At 38.4% G+C, this 22,347-nt stretch overlaps 2 protein-coding genes across 3 annotated transcripts; one reads left to right on the top strand and one right to left on the bottom strand.

The window, feature by feature from the left end:
• The first annotated feature begins 363 nt into the window (after nucleotides 1-363).
• Nucleotides 364-4,067, top strand: mmp13b (matrix metallopeptidase 13b). Its single transcript, XM_055028498.1, has 11 exons — nucleotides 364-543; nucleotides 629-739; nucleotides 935-1,062; nucleotides 1,154-1,302; nucleotides 1,383-1,508; nucleotides 1,598-1,753; nucleotides 1,847-1,967; nucleotides 2,420-2,553; nucleotides 2,636-2,795; nucleotides 2,928-3,031; nucleotides 3,633-4,067. Exons 1-11 carry the CDS (start codon nucleotides 379-381, stop codon nucleotides 3,731-3,733), a joined length of 1,455 nt encoding a protein of 484 aa, XP_054884473.1. The 5' UTR covers nucleotides 364-378; the 3' UTR covers nucleotides 3,734-4,067.
• Nucleotides 4,068-12,397: 8,330 nt separating this feature from the next.
• On the bottom strand, nucleotides 12,398-22,347 carry tsku (tsukushi small leucine rich proteoglycan homolog (Xenopus laevis)). 2 transcript variants are annotated; one of them, XM_055028757.1, is made up of 3 exons: nucleotides 22,112-22,347; nucleotides 16,690-17,001; nucleotides 12,398-15,423 (listed from the first exon to the last, which is right to left on the bottom strand). In XM_055028757.1, the coding sequence occupies exons 2-3, from the start codon at nucleotides 16,993-16,995 to the stop codon at nucleotides 14,683-14,685; spliced, it is 1,047 nt and encodes a 348-aa protein (XP_054884732.1). In that variant the 5' UTR covers nucleotides 16,996-17,001; nucleotides 22,112-22,347; the 3' UTR covers nucleotides 12,398-14,682. The 2 variants fall into 2 exon arrangements, with proteins under 2 accessions (XP_054884732.1, XP_054884731.1); XM_055028756.1 differs by lacking the exon at nucleotides 22,112-22,347 and adding an exon at nucleotides 17,512-19,816.

Below are 22,347 nucleotides of genomic sequence, written 5' to 3' on the forward strand. Positions count from 1 at the left end.
CAGATTTTACTCTAAAATAAGTAAATAGACTCAAGACTATCATAAGACACACATGAAGGTAATTTCCCTTTTTTGCTAAAAGAAAAAAGAGGAAATTATCCTTATCCAAACAATTCTTCTATAAGTCACATCCACCGATGAGACATTTTTACTGCAGAAAACATCTGCTCTCAAATCACCTAAGTCAGTGAAATGGGTTATGTTTATCAAAGAGTTTTTGTGTTGAAGAAGTTCACTCAATACAGTCACTGTTCTTTTGCAGATACATACACATTCCTGTACAACCAAAAAAAGGAAGTGGCTAGGTACTTTTGCGTGAATCACATGGGTTTGGGGTGGGCAGCTGAGCAAAACACTTTAAATACCCCTCAGAGCTTCATGAATCCAGTGGCTTGTTTGGACAACTCAGTGTCAACAATGTTTCCTTTGCTGGTGCTGCTGCTGCTGTCGGTGTTGGTTCAATACTCCTTTGCTCTGCCTCTGCCTACTGGGAAAAAAGAAAACCTTGTCACAGAAAAGGTCGACGACTTCTTGATAGCCGAGGTAAGATTCTTGTAAACCTTTTTTCTTTTGTACAAATTACAAATTACTTGTAATTTGGCATAAAATATGTTTGTTTTTTACACAGAAATACCTTCGTCACTACTATGGTCTTCCAACTGGTCTCCAAAGTAGACAGTCATCATCAAGTGATTTTAAAAACAAGGTCCAGCAAATGCAAAGATTTTTCAAGCTTCAGGTAATCAGAAGTATACAATTGTTTATTTAGGCTCTTTTGTGGTTTCTTTCATTTTCTCATCAGCATTTCAAGAGTAAATTGTATAGAAAATACTTTACATATGGAAGAAGTTCTCATCCTTTTAAAGTCTTTTGAAAGAGCAATGGTTTGACATTGACACATCTTCCCAATTTTCTTGTTTTTCCACTTGCGAAGGTAACTGGAAATCTTGATGACAACACCCTGGAGATCATGAAGCTGCCCAGATGTGGTGTACCAGATGTTGCGGAGTACACACACTTCCCTCGACACCCCAAATGGGAAACCAACAATGTCACGTTCAAGTAACTATTAAATCCTTGAGAAGAAAATTTTGATATTTTGAGTCAATTTTATGAAAATGTTTTGATTGTCTCATGCTCCCCAATGTTTCAGGATTGTGAATTATACTCCCGATCTCAAGAAATCTGATGTAGTCAGAGCGATCCGAAACGCGCTGAATGTTTGGGCGGATGTTACCCCTTTGAACTTCAAGAGGATCCATGATGGCAATGCAGACATTATGATCAGCTTTGGAACTAAAGGTAATGAAGCATTGTGGCTTTTATAATGTACACATATTAAATAGTTCATGCTGAATACTTGTTTGCCTCTTGACCTGAAGAGCATGGTGACTACAATCCATTTGACGGACCTGATGGGCTGCTGGCTCATGCCTACCCTCCAGGCCCAGGCATTGGAGGAGACACTCACTTTGATGAGGATGAACATTGGACCAAAGATTCATCAGGTGACTAAGATGCAGATATATAACTTAATAGCAGATCGAATTCTGTCACAAAAGAACAGTGGTTTTAAGTCTATGTATTTTCTCTGCAGCATACAATCTGTTCATGGTAGCAGCCCATGAGTTAGGTCACGCACTCGGTATGGGCCATTCATCGGACGCAGGTGCCCTGATGTACCCGGTCTACTCGTTTGCAACTGGCTACCCACTAGCTGAAGATGATGTTGAAGGCATCCAAGCTCTCTATGGTGGGCAAATGGAAACTTTGGTTAGAAATTGTGATGTACAACAATTGCTTGAGGAAAGTCTGTTCAGTCTGCTATTGTAAATGTCAATTTCAGGTCGCAACCCCAATCCCAGGAAAAGGAAGATAAAACCCGATGCACCTAACAAATGCGATCCTGAGTTGAGTTTTGATGCTGTAACAGAACTACGAGGAGAAACCATCATTTTCAAAGACAGGTAAAGTGAAGGCATGTCCAGTTCATCAGATGCTTGTGCCCTGATGAATGGGCATCTGCGATAGCTAAAGTGAAGGGTGACATCATCCTAGTGGCTCACGTTGAAACCAAAACAAACAGTGGGGAAACTGGAAAATATAACAAAAATGACAAGATGACTTTAACTCTTCGAAGTCAGAGTTTTTTTAAAAGTCACATGAAATGTTTCATCTCGACCCAGCAAAGTTTCATCTAATCCTGCGCTTCATTTGATGAACAGTCAGTGGCAGCTTATAGATGACCTTGTCATTGCTGATTTATCACAGTTTTCTTGCTATGTAGGCTAATGTATCTGGACAAAAATCCAGTTTTCATCTGAACCACTTTAAATTATTGCCCCATCCCAATTCCCCCACCTGTAACATTTTTGTGAATGCTTGGCCAGTTTGTCTTCAGCACTGCTTCTTTTTGTAGCTTCTACTGGCGTCTCCATCCACAGATGGCAGAACCTGAGCAGACACTGATCAAGTCCACATGGCCCTCCCTGCCAAAAAAAGTGGATGCAGCATATGAGAATCCAGAGAAGGATTTAGTCTTCATATTTAGTGGTGGGTTAAATACAAATGGTTGATTATCTAACACATACTACACAGACCACATGTAACAAAAATACCTTGTTTGTTCAACCAGGGATCCGTGTGTGGGCCTTGAATGGATATTCACTCGTGGACGGCTATCCAAAGTACATACATAAACTTGGTCTTCCCAAATCAGTTAGAAAGATAGATGCAGCTGTGCACATAAAAAACACTGGAAAAACTCTGCTCTTTGTCGATGAAGAATACTGGAGGTAAGATGTGTGAGATGTTACACAGAATGTGATATTAAAAAGGAAAGCATTAATTTTTTTAATGCTTCACAGCTCGGTTTATGGACTCTTTATTGATTCTCTGTATCTCTGTACATTTTGTTTTACCTACAGTTACGATGAAGCAACAGGTACCATGGACCCTGGTTTTCCGAAATCTGTTGAGGATGATTTTCCAGGGATGCATGATGAGTTTGATGCTGTCACTTTTCATCAGGGTAATATGCAAAACTCAGTATTCAGTACAGTTAGTGATCCAATGTGTAATATTTACTGGTAGCAATGAAACACGAAACTCGAATTTGTTCATTTAGAACAAAGGATTCAAATTTATTTTTGACCTTCCTTCCATTAAATATTTGTGGCAATGATTTGAAATCTCAAAACACAGATCACAAGCACTGCTTAAAAGAACACTTTAAAAAATTATTTATTTATGATGCAGCATAACGTTTGTTACATTGAACGTTTGTTCAATGTAGAATCCTATAATAAGAATGAGTGTTTTTTTCACCCATGCCTCTTTATTTAATAGATTAAATAAGGAGTCTATACTCTTTCCAGTATAAACTAAATACACTAATACAAGCACCAACAATCGCTTGTTATGTATTTCAGGAAATTAGCAGAAAATCTAATCTGCTGCATCTTTCAAATTAGAGATTGTGGGGTATTTTTTTAAATTATTGCAGTTTCCAACCTCACCACCAGATGTTGCAAAATACTTCACATGGCTCCTTTAAAGAAATTCCTGTGAATATTTGATGTTTTCTACATTCTGTCATTTCCTTACATTTGTTCATCTTTGTTCTCTTGCAGGCTACTTGTTGTTCTTCCATGGAAATATGCAGTATGAATACAGCTACAGATTCAGGAAGGTGATCCGCATTATGAGGACCAACTCCTTCCTCAACTGCTAGAACTGTTATGTATAGATACAGCTGACTATACATGCACAGATGATAAACTGTCTAGACAAACTGGGATGAGACAAAACACACTAGGGTGTTAAAATAAGCAGATTTGGGGTTTAAAAAAATAAACGTCAAAAGATTTGTGCTGGACACAGAATTCAATATGATTTTTTGGAATTTCATGAACTTATAATTTATTTTGCATGGGTTGCTTATTTATACAGGATGTTTTCTAATAGATATTCACCATAATGTCTGTAAGAATTTATTGACTGAATTCAACTTACATGGATTCACACATGTTCTAAATAAAGTCTCGTGTTCTTTGTTGCATTCCTCATTGTTGTGGTTATCTGACTTTTCTAGTATCTAAAAGTATGACAGGTGGGGGTGTTTTGTGTGTTAACTGCAGGTGCACTTACTGCCTGCCCTCACACTTTTCAAATTTTAATTTGTAGAAAGATATTAAAAGCTGTGTGTGTCACTGTTTGACTTAATAGCTAAGCAGGTGTTGGTCTGTCACATAAAGTCTTAATAAAATACATTGACATTTGAGACTGCAGCTTGAGAAAATATGAAAAACCTAAAAAGGAATCAACATTTTTGAAAGGCACCCCGAAAAAAAAATATTTTACACATATTCAGATACTTTTGATTTTATCTGATTTTACCATACAACATATACACTACCAATAAATTAGGCCTGGATAAATGTTGCACACATTTAGTTTGACTAGCTCTGTGCACACAAAGCAGGAAAAGCAGAAGAGTCCTTCACAACAGCTCTCTTAATTGTAGATTTTCAATAAATTCATTTGCATAGTGTTACCACAAGAGGGCGCGAGAAATCTGCAGTTTGAGAAAAGCAGCGATCCTCTTGGAAGACACTCCTGATCCGGTCAGAGTCCCTCAGAAAATTTTGGGAGAGGTTAATTGATATAACATCAGTGACCATAAAACGCTGCATAATTTCCACACAGACTTCTAAATTGTGAAGTATTTCATGCCAAACAATAATGCAATTTTTGCACTTTCAGCAGAAAAAGGCTTAGAAAAGTTTTTTTTGTTGTTGGTTTTTTGTTGTTGTTTTTTTACTAAGTCATCATTCGAAAATGTAAAGTGTATCACCTTACCTCAACACTGACTACTTCAGTAAATAGTTTCTATGTGGTGACTGAGACAATTAAAAGGAACGTGTTGAAAGACAGACGTGAGATGAATTAAGATTGTTTGAGTCCATTAAATAAACAACTGACCAAAGACCTTCCTTCAAAGTCCAGGAAATAGTGTTTCCTGAACCAAGAAGCCTAATCCACAGGCTCAGTCATGTGGATGTAATTAGAGAGCAGTGAAGCAATCACATCATTTGGCTATTTTTTTTTTTTTTAAGGTTTTGAGAAGGGGTTGCTGTGTCAACAGATCAGAAATTCTGTTTGTTCATCACTGTGCTGCCAGAAACACACACAAAATATCTGAAAAGTTGACCTTGGTAAACATGATATGCTTTTGGTGTGAGACTCTGGCAACTGTTTCAGAGGAAAGTTGTTTGTAAAATGTCTTCTCCTCCAACTTTGTTTGCATCTTGTTGAAAGTTGAATGTCAGCAGCCAGAGGAACAGAGCTGCTGTTCAGTCTGAAGCCCTCATTCATCAATGGAAACTAAAAAAGGCATGTTCTTGTTTTTTCCAGGTTTACAGACATGTTCTGACATGCTCATTTGTGGTTTACTCAAACCCACGAACTGTGGAAAACATTCAAAACATTGTCCAGGAAACAGAAAAACCTACAATAGATACATAAATAAAATACATCATCATTTCAGTCTTTGAAGGTGATTTTATAGTTAAAGTCTGCTTCACTCGTTTTATCTCATTAGAGCCCCAGCTGGACACCTCGTCCTGCTCTCTGCACCAGTCAGAACATATTACTGTAAGTCGCTCACAGACAAAAAGCATAAATGAGGAATCATGAGAAGATAATCATCTCTGAATTTTAAAGTCTTACTGGTCTGAAGGGTTTATCGAGTCAGGTACGTTTTAAATCCTGCTGACGGTAGTGAAACTAAAACTTGAGCCAGGATGACGAGGGCTGCAATGATCTGGATTTTAGGAGTCAGACTAGGATGAGCCAGCAAAAAAGCATGTCTCCCCACATCTTTAAATTTATTTATTTTTTATTATTATTATTATTATTCACTTTTTTAATCTTATTTTATTTGTCATACCTTTAGATGCCATAACTCCATTTTTACCTCTGTCTCAGAGGCTTTCGTGACAAACAAAGAAATAAAATGTGTTCTGAGGCTGGTCAGAAAAAAAAGAAAGAGGGAGAGAATAAAGAGAAAAGCTTTGCAAAGCAGGAGTGCTTGATGGAAACCAGATGGAGAACAACAACAGGGAGGGCAAGGAGCTCAGGATATAACCCGTTTCCTCTGGGAACCTCCACTCCCAGACCACCACTAGGAACAAGGTTACGCAAGACCCCCGCTCTACCTTTGCTGAGCTGCATGTTCAGAATGTAAGCAAACCATGTGGGGTAGAGAGACATGGTTTCTTTGCTGGAACTAACAAGCATGCACACACCTCATAACAAATTCATCTTTAGTAATTGTGTGGCACACAAGCTGTTTTATGGTGCCAGTGGCTACTGTTTGTACAAGTGCATTTTAAAATTTGCAAGTAAAAGAAGGATCTAAGGTGTTTTTGGTGCGGAGTGTGACACCCTCTTATTTCCTTCCCTAATGTTCAGTTTATTTACGGCAGAGGTTTTCTTCTTCTTGTAATCTTCCTGCATGTTGCTTTATTAACGAAGCCATGCTTGACTGAAGAGCTGCAACCTCTGTGCAGATTAACCCTTGAATCTAGAAAAGCTGATTCTGCAGCTATTGATTGGTACAGTGGTGTACAAACCAAGATAACTGTCAGCACAGATAGATTTCGGAGACTGGTTCACCGGAGATCCAGTCTCAGTTTTATCAAAGGCTGAGAAAAAATGATTAGAAAGCTAATAATGTCTTTTTCCTCCCTTTTTATACAGGGGAGGAAAAATTTGTTTGATAAACATTTTTTATGTCTGTCCTCAGGTTGGATTTCTTTATTTATTACCTTTAGATGTCTGGAGAGTTTTGTGAACTGACCTCACAGTTGACTCAGACATGTTGAACCTGGAATGACGCCTGAGCTCCGAATCATCATGGAAGCCGTTGGGGGGGCCTTCTAAATGTCTTCAAAATTAGTGAATCACACACTGCTCATTTCTCAACATTTACTTCATGGCTTGTGACAAAAAGATTTCTGCATTGAAGTGTTGAAAAAAAAGAAACAAAACATTGCTTCTGGTGTAGAAGTCAGTTTTACACCAAGACTGCTGCAACTATAAAAGCCAAACTGGTCATTTTCTACAGAAATACAAACTTTGAAGCCAACAGTGGCTCAGAGAAAACAATTGAATCTTTGTCCTCCATAACAATCTGACCTGACGCATTGTTTTTTTCTGACAAACAAAACCTCTGTGCTGCCCTGCAATTCACCGAGTTCAATCAAATCGGGCATTTAAAGCAAGAACACAACATTTTAATTTTTTTTCTTTCATTGTTTTTTTTTTTTTTTTTTTTTTTTTTTTTGCAGAAAAAAAAAACTACAACTGCACAGTTTCTTTGGCAGTTGGAGCTCAGGGTTAAAAGAAAATGAATTAGCTTCTTCGGAGGATTTTTCCAGGAAGTCACAACACATTTGTCTGATATCTGCTCAAGCAGGAACAATGTGTTTAATAAAGACACCCTGGTTCTACTTGTCTGGACAAATTATACACAACCCAAAGCTTCCCTTAACTTTGAATTAATCACATCTTATTACTGGGTCACCACATAAAAGCAATCCATTACCTTTCAAGTTCTGTGCTCACATCTTCTGCACCGCAGCAAATGCATGCTCAAATGCTTTTGCATTGAACCCCCTCAAAACAAGTAAAATACACTTCTTGTCATTACAGAGGTCTACCAGTTTTACACATTTGGAACAACTTTCTTGTTGCATTGTTTTCTCTTGAATTTAGGTCAGAACTTTGGCTAGGCTATCCTACCACATGATTATGCTTCATTTGAGCTATTATTTTGTAGATCTGCTCCATAATCCTGCTGGAAGGTGAACCATGCTTATGATGATCATCATATGTTCAGGCTGATTTGTTAATTTTCCACAACTCACAGTATTTTGCATAAATAAATACAACTTTCATGTTGGCTTCATTTGATCTGTTCTGGCTTGTGGCAAAAAGCAAACGGGATTTCTTGGAGGTTTTTTTTCAACATTGTTTTTATTTTTGTCACTCTTTTCTAATGTTCCATATCTATGGAGTGCACAAGTAATAATTGTGTGTTGACAGATTGAGTTGTGGATCTTTGCAGCTCCTCTTGATTTGCTTCTTGTCTGCTTTGCTTTTTTATGATTTCCTTGCCCAATACAGTTGGCCGTGTTTTGGTAGGACTGCAGTTCTGCGAGATCATCAAGGCCAGATATATTGTTTTGTAACATAACCCTACTTTAAACTAATCTATAACATTATTTCTTGTTCTTCATGCTGTTTGTTTAATAATGTTAGAATGTGTGAATAGTTATATATATATATATATATATATATATATATATATATATATATATATATATATATATATATATATATATATATATATATGCCCTGGGCATAGGCATATGCCTATGCCCTGCCAGTAATCAACAGCTATGCCCTGCCAGTAATCAGATACCCTGCTGGAATAATCAGCTGGCCAAAGGAGGAGATAAAAGCCACAGATATTAAGACTAGAAAGCTACTAACCATGCATGGAGGGTTCCATCCCAAATCCAGCACCCTGAGACTGTACACGAGCCGCAAGGACGGAGGCAGAGGACTAGTGAGTGTGAGAACCACTGTCCAGGACGAAACAACTAAGATCCATAAATACATCAGGGACAAAGCCTCAACAGACAATGTGCTCAGTGAATGTCTCAGACAACAGGGAACGGAGGTTGAGGTGCCAGAGATACCATCATGGGAGGACAAACCCCTACATGGGATGTACCACCAGCAAATAACCCAAGTGGCTGATATCAGTAAATCCTACCAATGGCTGGAAAAAGCTGGACTCAAGGACAGCACAGAGGCCCTCATCCTGGCCGCCCAGGAACAGGCCCTAAACACCAGAGCAATAGAGGCCCAGATCTACCACACCAGACAAGACCCAAGGTGTAGGTTGTGCAAGGAGGCCCCTGAGACAGTCCAGCACATAACAGCAGGGTGCAAGATACTGGCAGGGAAAGCGTACATGGAGCGACATAACCAAGTGGCAGGCATAGTGTACAGAAACATCTGTGCAGAATATGGACTGGAAACCCTGAGATCAAAGTGGGAAACACCCCAAAGGTGGTGGAGAACACCAGAGCTAAGATCCTGTGGGACTTCCAGATCCAGACAGACAAAATGGTAATGGCGAACCAACCAGACATTGTCGTAGTGGATAAACATCAGAGGAAAGCCGTTGTGGTAGATGTAGCAATACCAAGTGATTGCAACATCAGGAAAAAGGAGCACGAGAAACTGGAGAAATACCAGGGCCTCAGGGAAGAACTGGAGAGGGCCTGGAAGGTGAAGACCACAGTGGTGCCTGTGGTCATCGGGCCCTCGGGGCAGTAACCCCCAAACTGGAGCAGTGGCTACAACAGATCCCAGGAACAACATCAGACATCTCAGTCCAGAAATGTGCAGTCCTTGGCACAGCCAAGATACTGCGCAGGACCCTCAAGCTCCCAGGTCTGGGTAGAGGACCCGAGCTCAGAGGATAAGAACCACCCGCGGTGGGTGAGAAGGGAATTTTATTTTTTTATATATATATATATATATATATATATAATTTAAACTGTGTTTCAGTGTCCTTGCTCTTCACAGTTATCTTCTACTTTAAGTTTGTCTGTCACATAAAACCCAATAAATATGCAATCTGTCAGGAAATCAACCTCTCATTCATAATGTTTTTATAACATCTTATGAATGAATCAATTTCTGGATGTCAGATTTTGTCTGTCAAGACAAGTTTTATGTTGCAAAATCTTTGATCCTTGAGAAAACAAAAGAAAGACAAGGTGACAGAACATGTTTGGATATGTCTGTTCCTTTACTCCCGTGGGAAATCTGCTGGCAGCAGTGTGGCAAACAGTCTAATTAAACAACCCTGTCAGTTAGCAACTTCTGAAGCCAAAGTTTCTGTGGGAATCTATAAGGAACATATTTACTTCTCTTGTTTTTGATCTGCTTACTTTGCTTTGATGAATAGACTGACATCTATAATAGCAGCAAACTTTAAGTAAGAGTTCCTTGCAAAACTGAAAACATGCATAATTACTTAATTTGAGCACATTTAATAAGTAAATGACAATGTCAAGCATTTTTCACAGCAGCTAATATTGGCTTTGATTTCAGGTTTGCAATATCTTACTTTGCATATGAGCTTTTCAAATTGTGCTATTAAATTATATATGTATGCAGTTTGAATGCTTTCAGCCATTTGGCATCTTCACTGAATTTGAACAATTCAATAAACAGGGAGACTGTACATGAAACAACTGTAAAAAAATAAATAAAACAGGTTTTCTGCAATGCATCGTAACATATGGAAGCAAAAATATTGTTGAACTTATTCTCCAGTATGATTTTGAAATATTTCCTTGTCTAATTTATTTTTTGTTAGTTCAGCCATGTAATGGTTGTGTAAACCTAGAAAGCCTTCATGAAAGACTTCTACCTGTGGCAATCCAATCCAAAAGCTTGCTGGATTTGTGTTGCCTAAACTGGTCCATGCAGAGCAAAGGTGTGAATGGCAAATTTGAAAAAAATAGAAAAAAGGAACTGAGCAAAAATAGGGAGGTGAAAATCTTATGATGAACAGGATCAGTGTTAATGTCAGTTAAGTTTTAGGAGGCAACAACTAAAGCGTTTGTTGACGATGACATCATGAAATATTTGGCATCTTCATCCAAACCTCCCCTGCAGTTTGTGTTTTGCATTGCATCACTGTTTGGGGTGGTTACTGGATTATATGCTTAAAAGGAAGTGAGTCCCCAGACCAAATTCTGCTCAGATCCTGAAAATAGAATGGCTTTATGTCAAGAATTGTATTATATTTTCATTTTTCATTGTATTGTTATTTACATTTTCATATTATGAAAATGCATCAGCTGGTAATTAGTGAGAGCCAAAACATCTCCAAAATACAAATCATTGCAACAGATGATCTAAACATAGTATTACATGTAATAAGTTTAGCTGATTTTTGTGATATTTAGTTCTGATTTGGGTGAGATCAGCTGCATTGCTGAGGTACTCAGGAGAGAGAAAACAACTGAGCTGTCATGCATAGATTCTCCAAGTTATTTACTTGACGTCAGGACATTGAGATCGCTCACCAATGACATTTCTAGAAATAGCATTGGTTATGCTGAAAAAAAGAAAGGAACCAAAACTTCCTTTCTTATTTTCATGGCCAAACAGTTTATTAATTGTTTGCCTGACAATCATTTTATTACAATGAGCATTATTTAATGATTTGAAAGAAGAAAAATTATGTCAGTGTCCGTTATATGCTATTAGTTTGAGTCAGGAGAGGTTGAAGCTCGAACAAGAAATGTTGAATGAAATGTGCAAAGAATACATGAACCAATAGCGAGCAGTTTACAGTTTTTTCAAGGCAGGAACAACTGCCTTGAAAAAAATGGGGTAAGTGTAAACTAAAAAGGGTCTCTATGTAGCTTTAGCCTTTTAGTGTTAAAAGAAACCAATCCTGTACTAAAGCCAGCTGGGTTCTGGTTTCTTGGCTTTAAACAAGCTATTGTTTTACAAAAGAGACATAAAAAAAAATAAATAAAAAAATATCACAAGCATCTGGAAGTGTTTTGTGCATAGGATCAGTATTCTGAAGGCGTTCGTTCTGTCAGCCCTACACTGACTACAGGGGAAATGTAGTCAGTTACAGTCAAACATACTGAAGAAAACTGCAAGGATTCAGGCTTTGTCAACACGCTTAAAATCTGAAACCCCAATTTCAGGATGCAACAAGTACACCTACATTCTGATGCAATAGCTGAAAACCCCTTGGATCAGCTTGTCGTTTTGGCAGATTCTGAGAGCTTAAAAGAAAGAAAAAGAAGAAATTTCCTCATCCTTACAAAGCAAAGACTGTAGTCATTGCCAAGGACACACAGGATGCCTGTTAGCTGCTGTGTCTGATATCTACCTTCTCCCCCATTTTTCCCTTTTCTCTTCTTCCTAATCACTTTATTAAAACACCGTGCTTAGTCCAGTATGATAACCAGCAAAACCTCAAGTCTCATTTCACTTTACAGCCTTTCTTTAAGCACCATTTAAAACAACTCTGCTGAGGTCCAAGTTCCTTGTCGTGTCTGGGAGAGAACCACACCCTAGTGTGATTCAAACCTCTCCAGACACAAAATCATACAGTGTTGGAACTCCAGGAAAATGTTGACTTCAGTGCAGACAGTAGCACATTTTCCAAACCGTGGTTTTATTTTTAACTTGTGTTTATTTCTTTTTTCGCAGTCAAATCGCCTAGCAATTGTTGCCTGTTTGGACATCACACAGGATATGAATCAGACCAGTCACTGAGTTCACAGTGTGAGAGGGGTCAATTTATTACACATAAGATTTACATATTAATATGGTTATGTACAGTTTACTTACATTCATACAAATATAGATCTTTAAACTAAAACGTTTTCATTAAAGTGGACAGTTTGAAGGCAAATTCCAGTTCCCACAATCTTTCTTGAAACTGATTCTCCTCTTAATGCAAAAGGAATATTAAGGCAAGTTTACAAATGTGCATCATCACACAAAACAAAAATAACTTGGTATACAGAATTTGTGATAAACTGTCAGTGGTCCAATTTGTCCAGGGAAACTAAACTTGGTCACTAAAGAACATGAGAGTAAATCGAGGCTTACTTTTTGTCAACTAGTTCTGACCTTGTTTACGCAGGCTGCTGTGCCATTACAGTGGCAAAGTAATCAGAGGTCAGAGAAAATGGACTTCAAACTAAGCAAAAAAATAAGTTTTGGTCATTAAATCTAGAGTTTAATATTTGTTGGAAAAAATAATACAAAAGGCAGCTTGTGAGGCTTGAAATAAATGCTACACAGTGGAAAGTGTTACAAGTAAAAAAAAAAAAACACTAAATTTGAAATAATACATTTTAACCGGATGTTTGAGAAAGTGCCAGAGTCTTGAGCATGTAACCTCTTCAACTTTGAGATTTGACTGAATTCTGAATTTTGGTCAAAGTTAAAATAAATCATAAATCAAAATGAGTCATTTGATTAATTCAATTGACTCATTGACAAATAATGGATTCATTTAGGATGCAATATATTCATGGGCCGGTTCCAAATTTTCTCCTGCAAAGTCAGCATTTGAAAATTACAAACTTGGAGGGTGTTTGTTAAATTAATGTTCAAGTTATCATTTATAATATCTGTATTTGAATTTTTTGCATAAATGCCAGGCTTTGTAGTAGCTTAACACGAGGTTATGAAACTGATCTTAAGCTGACCATGCCTACTGCAGAGGTTAGTTAAAGTCTTGAAATAGACCGCAACTGTTATATTACATTCAATACCATACATTCATTTAGAGGAAGGTTTTCATCCAAAGTGACTTACAATGTGGTGTTTAGTAGTTTAACAGTTCAGCATGTAAACTGGAATAATTAGGAACCAAAACATCAACCTCAACCAGCGGAGTAACACCAGACTGAACTTCCTTTAAGTCAGATCCTGTCAATTTGCCCAGGTCAACAAGGAACAACATTGTTTGTTGTAAGGCTATAACACTACATCTGATTTTTGTTTTCTTAATTTTAAAGATTTTTATACAATAGATATCCCAAAACACTGTGCATTGCTGCTTTAAGGTTCAACAGGGTAACACGAAAAGTGGACAACCTTTCAGACATTACCTATTGTAGATTAAACCAACCAGAATGATTAAGCTAAATAACTGCTAAGCTAAACCAAGATAAGATATTAAGGTCTGGTGGCAACTTTAGTCAAACGATGCATTCAATTTGTCCTCGGATGTCAGAATTTCTGAGTTGTAAATAACAAATTCAGACCCAAAATAGTTGTTTGGAACAGAAAATATTTTGATAGGAGGTGGAATAAAATCATTTGCACTGTGGATGTTTTATATTTTACCACCACTGTACAATTTGCAATTGTATGTTCATTTTATTTTGAAATGCATAAAATAAAGAGAAATGTGTTTGTATGTTTTATATTGCTTAAAGTGGGCAGCCTGGTTTTTGCTTCTAGCTAGAAAAGGCTAGCTCCATTATTGTGAAAAAAATAATTCAAGTTCTGAAATCTGAGATAAATTGAACACAATATAAAAAAAAAACAAATTGATAAGAAAAAAAAAATCTAATCAAGTTAAAAATTGTCCCCTCATCCAGACATTCAAAGTCTTGAGTACTTTTAGTGGTTAAATGGTAACAATGTTCGTCAATTTCTGACTTGTATAAGTACAATATTAAAGAAAATACCACATTAGGACTACGTTCAAGTAGATCTTAAGACAATCCAATGAAGTGAAAGATATGACTCCAACATATTAAAATTAATTCATGATGCGTTTTTTTTATGAGTTTAAAAAGTGAAATATATTAAAACAATGAAGAAGTTGGCCTGTGCTGCTAAAAATACAGCAAGTATTATAAAGTGTCCAAAGATTTCTCAAAGCTTCATAAAAATGAAAAGGTGTGATCCACAGTATCACCAGAGAACAGATTTAACAGAGCGAGAGCGACTCAGACTGTTTTACATATCAGAGCAGACGACAAGCCTCAGCCCTGCAGTCGTGAATGTTAGGAGTGGTTCATTTCCTGAGGCCTGGTCTCACGACACAATGCCGTCTACGTTACAGTGCAGCTCTTCGTTATGCTGGACCTGCCCCATCTGTCGGTGGAACTGTCCCTGTTTTTGCGTCCTCCAGCAGTGGACGCTTTGTCCAAGAGTGATACTCTTGATGCTGGGAAGGTGGCTCAACATGTTGGTTGGCAAAGAAGTCACACCAGAGCCAGACAAGTTGAGCTCCTGCAGAGAGTCTAGTCCACAGAAGACTGCAGGGCTCAGATTCTTAAGTTTCGAGTTATTCGAGAGGTCCAGAACTTGCAGGTTCTGGAGATCGCTGAAGCTATGCGGCTCAATTTCATGAAGTCCACCGAGGCCACTGAGGGATAAATAAACCAAATCTTTCAGCTGAGCAAAAGCTCCCTTCTTAATTTTCAGGATTGGGTTAGCATCCAGATTTAGGTACCTCAGTGGAAGTCCCGCCATGTTTGGTACGTTAACCAGCTGGTTCACTGACAAATTGACACTCTGAATATGTAAAGCTCTTCCATGCAAGGTGGCAGAAACTGACACAAGCTTGTTATGGGACAGATCCACAGTGACAGGTTCACCATTCACTTTAGCAGCGAACACAGCCATGTCAAACTCCTGGAAACTGTTGTGACTGAGGTCCACCTCGGCCAGAGGGAGGCCCGAGAAACAGCTTGGAGACAGACTCTCCAGATTGTTGTAGCTCAGATCCAAACTCTCCAGGTATCGCAGTTTGGACAATGCACTGGGGCTAACCTGAGAATCAGACAAGAGGACATATATAAACATGGAGAAAATTGTTTTTTTAATGTTCCTGCATCTAAATATTTTTTATATTATGTTTTTGATCAAGATGGATGACTTTTTTAAATATCTAAATTGCTATTTACAATTTCAAGTAGGATTCAAGTAGGTTATTTAATAATTAACAACTGTCTTTTTCATAATAGCATGTAGAGGTGACAAGATGTTTAAAACGACTGCAAGGTGGCAGAAAATCTCCATTAAATAAGATGGGCAACTAAAATTTACTCATGAATGTCTGTCATAACAACAGTCTTCATAGCATGCAATATCAAGTCATTTCATGTCACAAATGGATCACTTGTATTGAATCAATCCAAATATGCCCTGTTCACTTAATTACAATCCAACAGTCAGATCCAATAACATGCAGTCCAATTTTATCTTACTTATACAAGAGTACAAAGTGGTCATAGATCATATCATGTACTGATCATTTAAACCCAGTAGGTAAAACGTGATCTAAGGAAGCCCATCAGGATGAATTGAGTTTTTTCCACCAGCAAGCATGTAGCAACAATGAAGAGCAACCAATTCCTTCCTACAGGAGGAAATCTCCAGCAGAACCAGACTCAAGAACTGCAGCTAACAGAAAGCCAAAAAGATGATACTTAAAATGACCTCTGACTGTTAAATATGCCAAGACTAGCATGTTTGCTCTCTTACTGATAAATCTCCTCGTAATATTTCTTGATGCAATTTCATTTGAGTGTAATTAAAACTCCTCCTTTATTAAACTGCTTCTTTAAACATAATCAAATTTAATGGTTGTCATTTCAGCTGCTCTACTCACATAGACTGCTGTCTTTTTGCAGCACACGGAGCAAGTCACATGACTCACACAGAGAGCTGCAGCAGTCAACACAGTCTCTCTTAAAGTCCATGTGAAAAGTTTAAAACACTTGCATTATCTACTAAAAATTGCCATGATGCAAATCGTGTAAAACTGTGTTGCCTGGGGTACATATACAATGCATGGGACTGCATGCATCCATTCTCAGTTTTTTTAATACTCTACAAAAATATTTAGCAAGAAAAGCCATGTCTTTTTTTCTGTAATTTTGGAAATTACAGAAAAAATTAAAAATTTCTAATTAATTGATCAATAAAGGCTGCTATTATTAAGAATTTGTTTTTAAAATTTCGAACACTTAACAAAAAATATGCTATATAGGGTAACTAGTACAAATACAATTTGAAGTTTATCGACCCACTAACCTTAGTAATTTTGTTGCTGCTGAGGTCCAGACTAATTAGTGTGGTATAGCCTGGACCGGCTAACATGGCATCGCTGAGAGGGCCCATATCATTGGACGACAGGTCCAGGTGGGCGGTGTCCAAAGGGATGGCAATAGGCATGGTGACACTGGGGCCCATGGCTCTGCAGTCCACCCTGGTCAGGCTGAAGCTGTCAAAGAGCCCGAAGCTTTCCACCTCACAGTGACAGCTGGGATGGCAGTTTCTGACCGCACCGGACTGGACAGCCAGCAGCAGCGACAGGCCGACCCACAAGAGCAATGCCATGATGCTCTGAAGAGAAAGATAGAGAATACATTACATGTGGGACCTTTTGAAAATGGCTTTACTGCTATTCATACCAGAAAGATCATCACTCATTAAAAAGAAAAAAAAAAAAACTGCACAGCTTCGATTGGATCAGAACAGCTTGGTCAAACAAAGCACTCTGTTCAGTATCTTTAGATTTTCTGTTGGTTCTACAAATGGCATTTGGAAGGCTTTTGTAAAGTTAAAAAAAAAAAAAAGAAAAAAGATTTAAAGCTTTTATTTGGAGGAGTCCCATTTTTTCTCCTTATCCGCTTCCCAACGGGTGCGACCTAATTTCTCTGATCAATGACTTTATTTGCATATTCTAGGTCTACGCACTACAATGAGCACAAAGTTCAGATTTAAGGGTATTGTAAATTTTTCTTTTGTCATAAAACTAGAAAAAAAAAATCTGATGCTGCTGAGAGCACAAACGTAACATTATACAGATAGAAATTTTAAAATACTAAAAATAACTTAAGGAAATTATCATACCCTTCTCCTGCTGGTGCTCTGTCCATCTGAAAAGAGCTCACTCATGCAGCTCATCTTAAGTAACCTTTGCACACGCACACAAACACACACACAAGTATAAAACTGAACAGAGGTTGCAAGTTGTGTAACATGTAAATACGCACAGTCACTTTGAGATCAACTGGGTGGTGATACAGCAGAGAAAGCACGTTAAAAGACACGTTCTGCAGTTCTACTGCACCACAGCTGCATGAGAATTTACATTACAGCTTTTAACTGAATCATGCGAGACCAGGTTGCAATTATCACTCCGTCTCCAACCCGGCACCATCTCTGAGAAAACTGCGGGAGTTTTACTTGTTCTTGTCCTGAAAGCCTTAAAGTGCTCCATCTTCAAAACAATCACTTTCACTTCCTCTATACAGTAACAGCTTGTTTAGAATTCCCATTTAAAAAAAAAATATGCTGCTCAGGTTACAATTGTTATCAGAAATATGTCAAAGGTGAGGTGTGCTTTCCTCAGCTTATGTAAGACGCCCAGGTCATTTTGCAGCATTATGCTGTACAGACTGGTTTTAAGTGCCTTGCCTTTAATCCCAGCTGTTTACCTTTGTGCAGCATTACATCTGACCATTTATCTCCATCCCGCCTTGACTCACATAAAGGCTTATTATATGTACAACTTCAGCAAGACACTTATCTGGGAGTAAAGTGTGTTGAGGTATGCTCTACATGAAAGTTTGCGTCACTGCAGGTTCTGTGTCTGTCCGAATAGAAATGGATTAGCTCTATGAAAGTAAAAAATAACTGATTATGTGGCAAAATGTGACAAAAATGTTGTTTCATTTTCTCACTCTTCAATTTTTCAGATCAAATAAATGTAATATTTGACGAAGAAATTATGTTTTCTAAGCTGTATGGTCGCTTTCTTTTCCAAGGTGTCAAATGTATCAGCCTGAATTTTAGTATCAGTGCATCCCTAATGTTTGTACAAAAATATATATTGAGGGGAAACAACACAATCCAAGTAATCTTGGCTTTAGTCACCTATTTGATAATGTGAAACATAAGCCTGGCAAACACAGATTAAAGTGTATAAGGGAGTAAACTAGTTTATTACAGTACTATACCTGAACATAATTACACTGATCTTCAAGGATGGTGAACTTCAGTACCGTTTTCTTCATTCTCCTTCACCCTGAGTGAAGGTTGAACTCTCCTCACCTTGTGTTCCCCCACAGATCCTCAGCAGTAAATCCCACATAAACTCGAATTGCCTTTAAGAGCAATAGATTCTACGGGTGCAATTAGCCTTGAGCGACAACAGGATGAAACAATGCCTTTGCTCCCTCCCCCAAGTGGGAAACAAGCAAAGGGGTGCGAACACACCCTCAGACACCTTCACAAGTCTCTTTATGGCTTTATTATTTAAGCGAAAGCAGCAAAGCAACATCTGTTGGCTCCTAAAAACTTTTATTTATTCATCTCACCTAAAGTTTTAAATCTCAACTTATCATCTTACAACTACATGCAAAGTTTAGAAGTTATCAGCGTAGTAATCTGACAATTAAAGTATGTCATCAGTTAGATCAGATTATTAAGTGTGTCAGAAGTCACAGCAGTGTTAGATTTGTGCTATTGGTGTTTAAAGTATTTTTCCCCCGCAAGGGGAAAACACAGATAAGGGTTTTCTCTTATCTAAAGCCAAAAGATTCCCCAATCAGCTGCCTCCTTTATTTCTGTGACAATGTGGTGATAGTTAAAGATAAAGAACCCAACACCCATCTAGAACAGGGTGCAGAGAGGAGCTTCAATCCCAGACGTCTGTTTGACTCTTTCAATTGCACCTACTTTAACACTTAACCAGCGCTGGGTTTCTTCATCAACCATCTGCAGCGCTCTGATGCATCCTCTGTGTCACTGGGACTGCTCCGTCTCAATTTAATCTTCAAGTTGAAGGCATGATGAGTGTGTAATTAGAAGATGGATGCCACCCTAATCCCTCCAACCCAAATGAATGCGTGAAGCTGAGGAGACGGCAGGGATTTTAAATTAACTCCCCGGTTCTCGAGTGTTTTGAAACAATTAAGAATGGAAAGCCTCATCCTGAAAGATGAATGCTCTCTGTAAACTCATAAGCAAGGGGACTCATTATACTCAAACTTTATACCAATCCTTTCTTATAAAAATGAGATGCAGTACAAATCTTAATACTGTTCTATTGGTGTTTGAAGTGAAACTTTTTAGATTAAAACTGTGAAAAGTTACAGTAGTTGTTAAATTCACTGAGAAATTTCATGGGTCCTTTAGGGAACATTCCCTGAAGGTTCCCATATGGTTACGCAGTGAAATGTGGGGATAACCTTCAGGAAAGCTGCAGGGCACATTCCCTGAAGGTTTTCTAATGGCTACAGCAAGACTTGAAGTTAACCTTAAGGGAAACAATACATAAACCTGCAGGTTACAAAATCTGACATTCTTTCTAAGTTGTACACATTAGTTCTAGTAAGTTCAAGCATAAAAACCAAATGGCTTTAAGGTCGGCCAGGCCTTCTGGAACTGCAGTAGTGATCTTCGTGTTGGCTTTCACACCACCTCGGGAACGCTACGATTGCATAACAGCTGGTCGATAACCAACTCACCACATAACTGCCAGTGACATTGCCCAACAACAGCAATGGAGATGGTGAGTAAAATATGGAGAGAAGGGCTTGATGTGCATCTTTGAATCAACTGTCACTGCAGAGCTGGATAACACAAAACAACATTTAGTAGGACAAAGTTAGGATGACCTCAAAAGTCTAAGTGCAATTATGAGAACTCTGAGATACTGTACAGCTATTGTAATCAAAATATCAACTGATTATTAGCACTAGTGGTCCTGGTCTAAAACCACTTTATGCTAGGTAGCTACTCTATGTATTAATTATAGTTTAAAAATAATGGATGAAAGCAGAATGCCACTGAAGAGTTAGGGAACAAAAAACTGTGCCAACTGGAAAACATTCTCTGAAGCGGCCATCAACTGATTTATGAAAATGTACCTTTCTTCCAAGTCAGAAAATTGTTTAAAATGGAAGGCTACACCATGTATTTATTATGTAATAAATTCAGTTTACTAGAGAAGCTTTGTCCCTCCTTGTACAGACAACAAAAAAATACAAAATTAAAAAATAAATAAATAAGAATCACTTATTTAAGTGATTCTTCATTACTTTAGTACTAAAGTACTTTAAGTACTTTAGTACTAAAGTAATGAAGACAGATCATAAATTGGTTGGTTTATTTAGTAGTAAAGCAGTCTGTTCAAGTGCAGCAGCTCTGTCCAGAAGTAAGCCTGTTGTAATTAGCAATCGATCAATTAAAATGACCTTCATAATTTCCAGGGTGATGGTTAATATTTTTTGAAGGGCAATTTTGTTTATGGACATCATAATTCATTTTATTTACGGCTTCAATTGTAAGTGGATTTTTATTTCCGTTTTATTTGTTTTTGGTTGCTGTGTTTTATTTTGGATATTTAAAATATCTCCCAGTTCCAGTGTGGAGTGTTTATTGGTCTTTGAGGGGGGAAACTTGCACTATATTATCAATGTATTACTTGAAAATGGTCTCAATAATTGTTGGGACAATTCATCATCAAGCAAAAATTGTTATGATGACAGGCCTAATAAAGTAAATTTTGCTTCACTTCATGTGAGCACAGTTCCATTTTATTTTGTTTAGATGCTCTAAGCAAACTGACTTATTTTATACACGTTGTTATGAAACAACCCAAAGAAATTGCTATTGTCTCATCATTAAAAAAAAAAAAACATTAAAAAAAATCCCCCTTCACGACATGGGGTCAGCACATGCTAAAAGCAGTTTTAATCGTGGAACACTGGTCTCATCATTAAAGAAAATTGTGCTTCCATGCTGCTCTGCGGTAATCCCAGCAGTTGTCCAAACCACAAGCAAACTCTTTACTCCAGATCCAAACGTCAGATCTGAAGTTTCTTTTAGGGCCTCATTAAGTGTAAGTAAACTCCCGCAGCTGTGTCTGCGTCAGCCCACAGTGAAACCAGCACGCCGCTGGCCCCGGTACCTGCGTTAACAGGGGAGGCGGGTACGAGCGCGGGCACCTCGGGAGATCAAATTTCCTGCAGCCCGTACGTGGCAAAGCTCCGGGAGCTGAAACATCTCCAACCACCATATTCCTCGGCATGTTTCTCCTCTCGGTACTGTTACTGTGAGCCCCGCCCCCCTCCATAGCTGTCACCGCAGCTGCGCGTCCTCTCCGCCCTGCGCGTGCATCACCACTCTTCAATCAGATCAATAAAAAGTTTTACTTCCCCCTCTTTCTTCGTCCGTTTTCTCCGTGATGCAGTGATTTCAGCCTGGTCGGCCCCAGTCGGGACGACCAGAGGTGATTTCTGAAGCAAAGAGGGGGCCTGGGGGGGGACGTGAAATCTGATCTGACCAGAAGTCCCGCTGCGTTCCTGCCTCCGAGACCACAATGCTCTCACAGCTGCGGAGAATTATCACACTCTTCCAGGGCGAAATGCCCCCCGCCCCCAAATAAAAACGGCGGCACTTTTTATCAACTTCTAAATTCATAAACTCTATTCGGAAAACTTACTTTGGTGCCTTTTGATCCTGACACAGTCGGCGCTCTTGGACTCTTCTCACTTCACCGCTCCCATTAGCGCTCCCGTGTCCTGACCGTCCGTCTCTCTTCTGGTCCTCATCGGCTCTAATGGTTCTCCTCTGGGTGTTTTCACTTGTAATAAACTGTCACAGCCTGGTAACACTCGGAGGCACTGCTCTGTTCCCATCCCACGAAGCCCTGCCTGCTCTTAGCTTGGTTTTTATTTC

Source organism: Poeciliopsis prolifica, unplaced genomic scaffold (genome assembly GCF_027474105.1).
Source record: "Poeciliopsis prolifica strain line A6 unplaced genomic scaffold, Auburn_PproV2 SCAFFOLD004, whole genome shotgun sequence".
Taxonomy (NCBI): Eukaryota; Metazoa; Chordata; class Actinopteri; order Cyprinodontiformes; family Poeciliidae; genus Poeciliopsis; species Poeciliopsis prolifica.

Excerpts from the sequence above, each read along its gene's own strand:
- mmp13b (XM_055028498.1), top strand. The coding sequence starts at position 379 with ATGAATCCAGTGGCTTGTTTGGACAACTCAGTGTCAACAATGTTTCCT. Across the intron at positions 544-628 it reads ACGACTTCTTGATAGCCGAG|AAATACCTTCGTCACTACTA; the intron begins GTAAGATTCTTG and ends TTTTTTACACAG. Across the intron at positions 1,968-2,419 it reads ACCATCATTTTCAAAGACAG|CTTCTACTGGCGTCTCCATC; the intron begins GTAAAGTGAAGG and ends TTCTTTTTGTAG.
- tsku (XM_055028756.1), bottom strand. The coding sequence starts at position 17,565 with ATGAGCTGCATGAGTGAGCTCTTTTCAGATGGACAGAGCACCAGCAGG. Across the intron at positions 17,002-17,511 it reads AGAGCACCAGCAGGAGAAGG|AGCATCATGGCATTGCTCTT; the intron begins GTATGATAATTT and ends CTTTCTCTTCAG. Across the intron at positions 15,424-16,689 it reads GCAGCAACAAAATTACTAAG|GTTAGCCCCAGTGCATTGTC; the intron begins GTTAGTGGGTCG and ends TCTGATTCTCAG.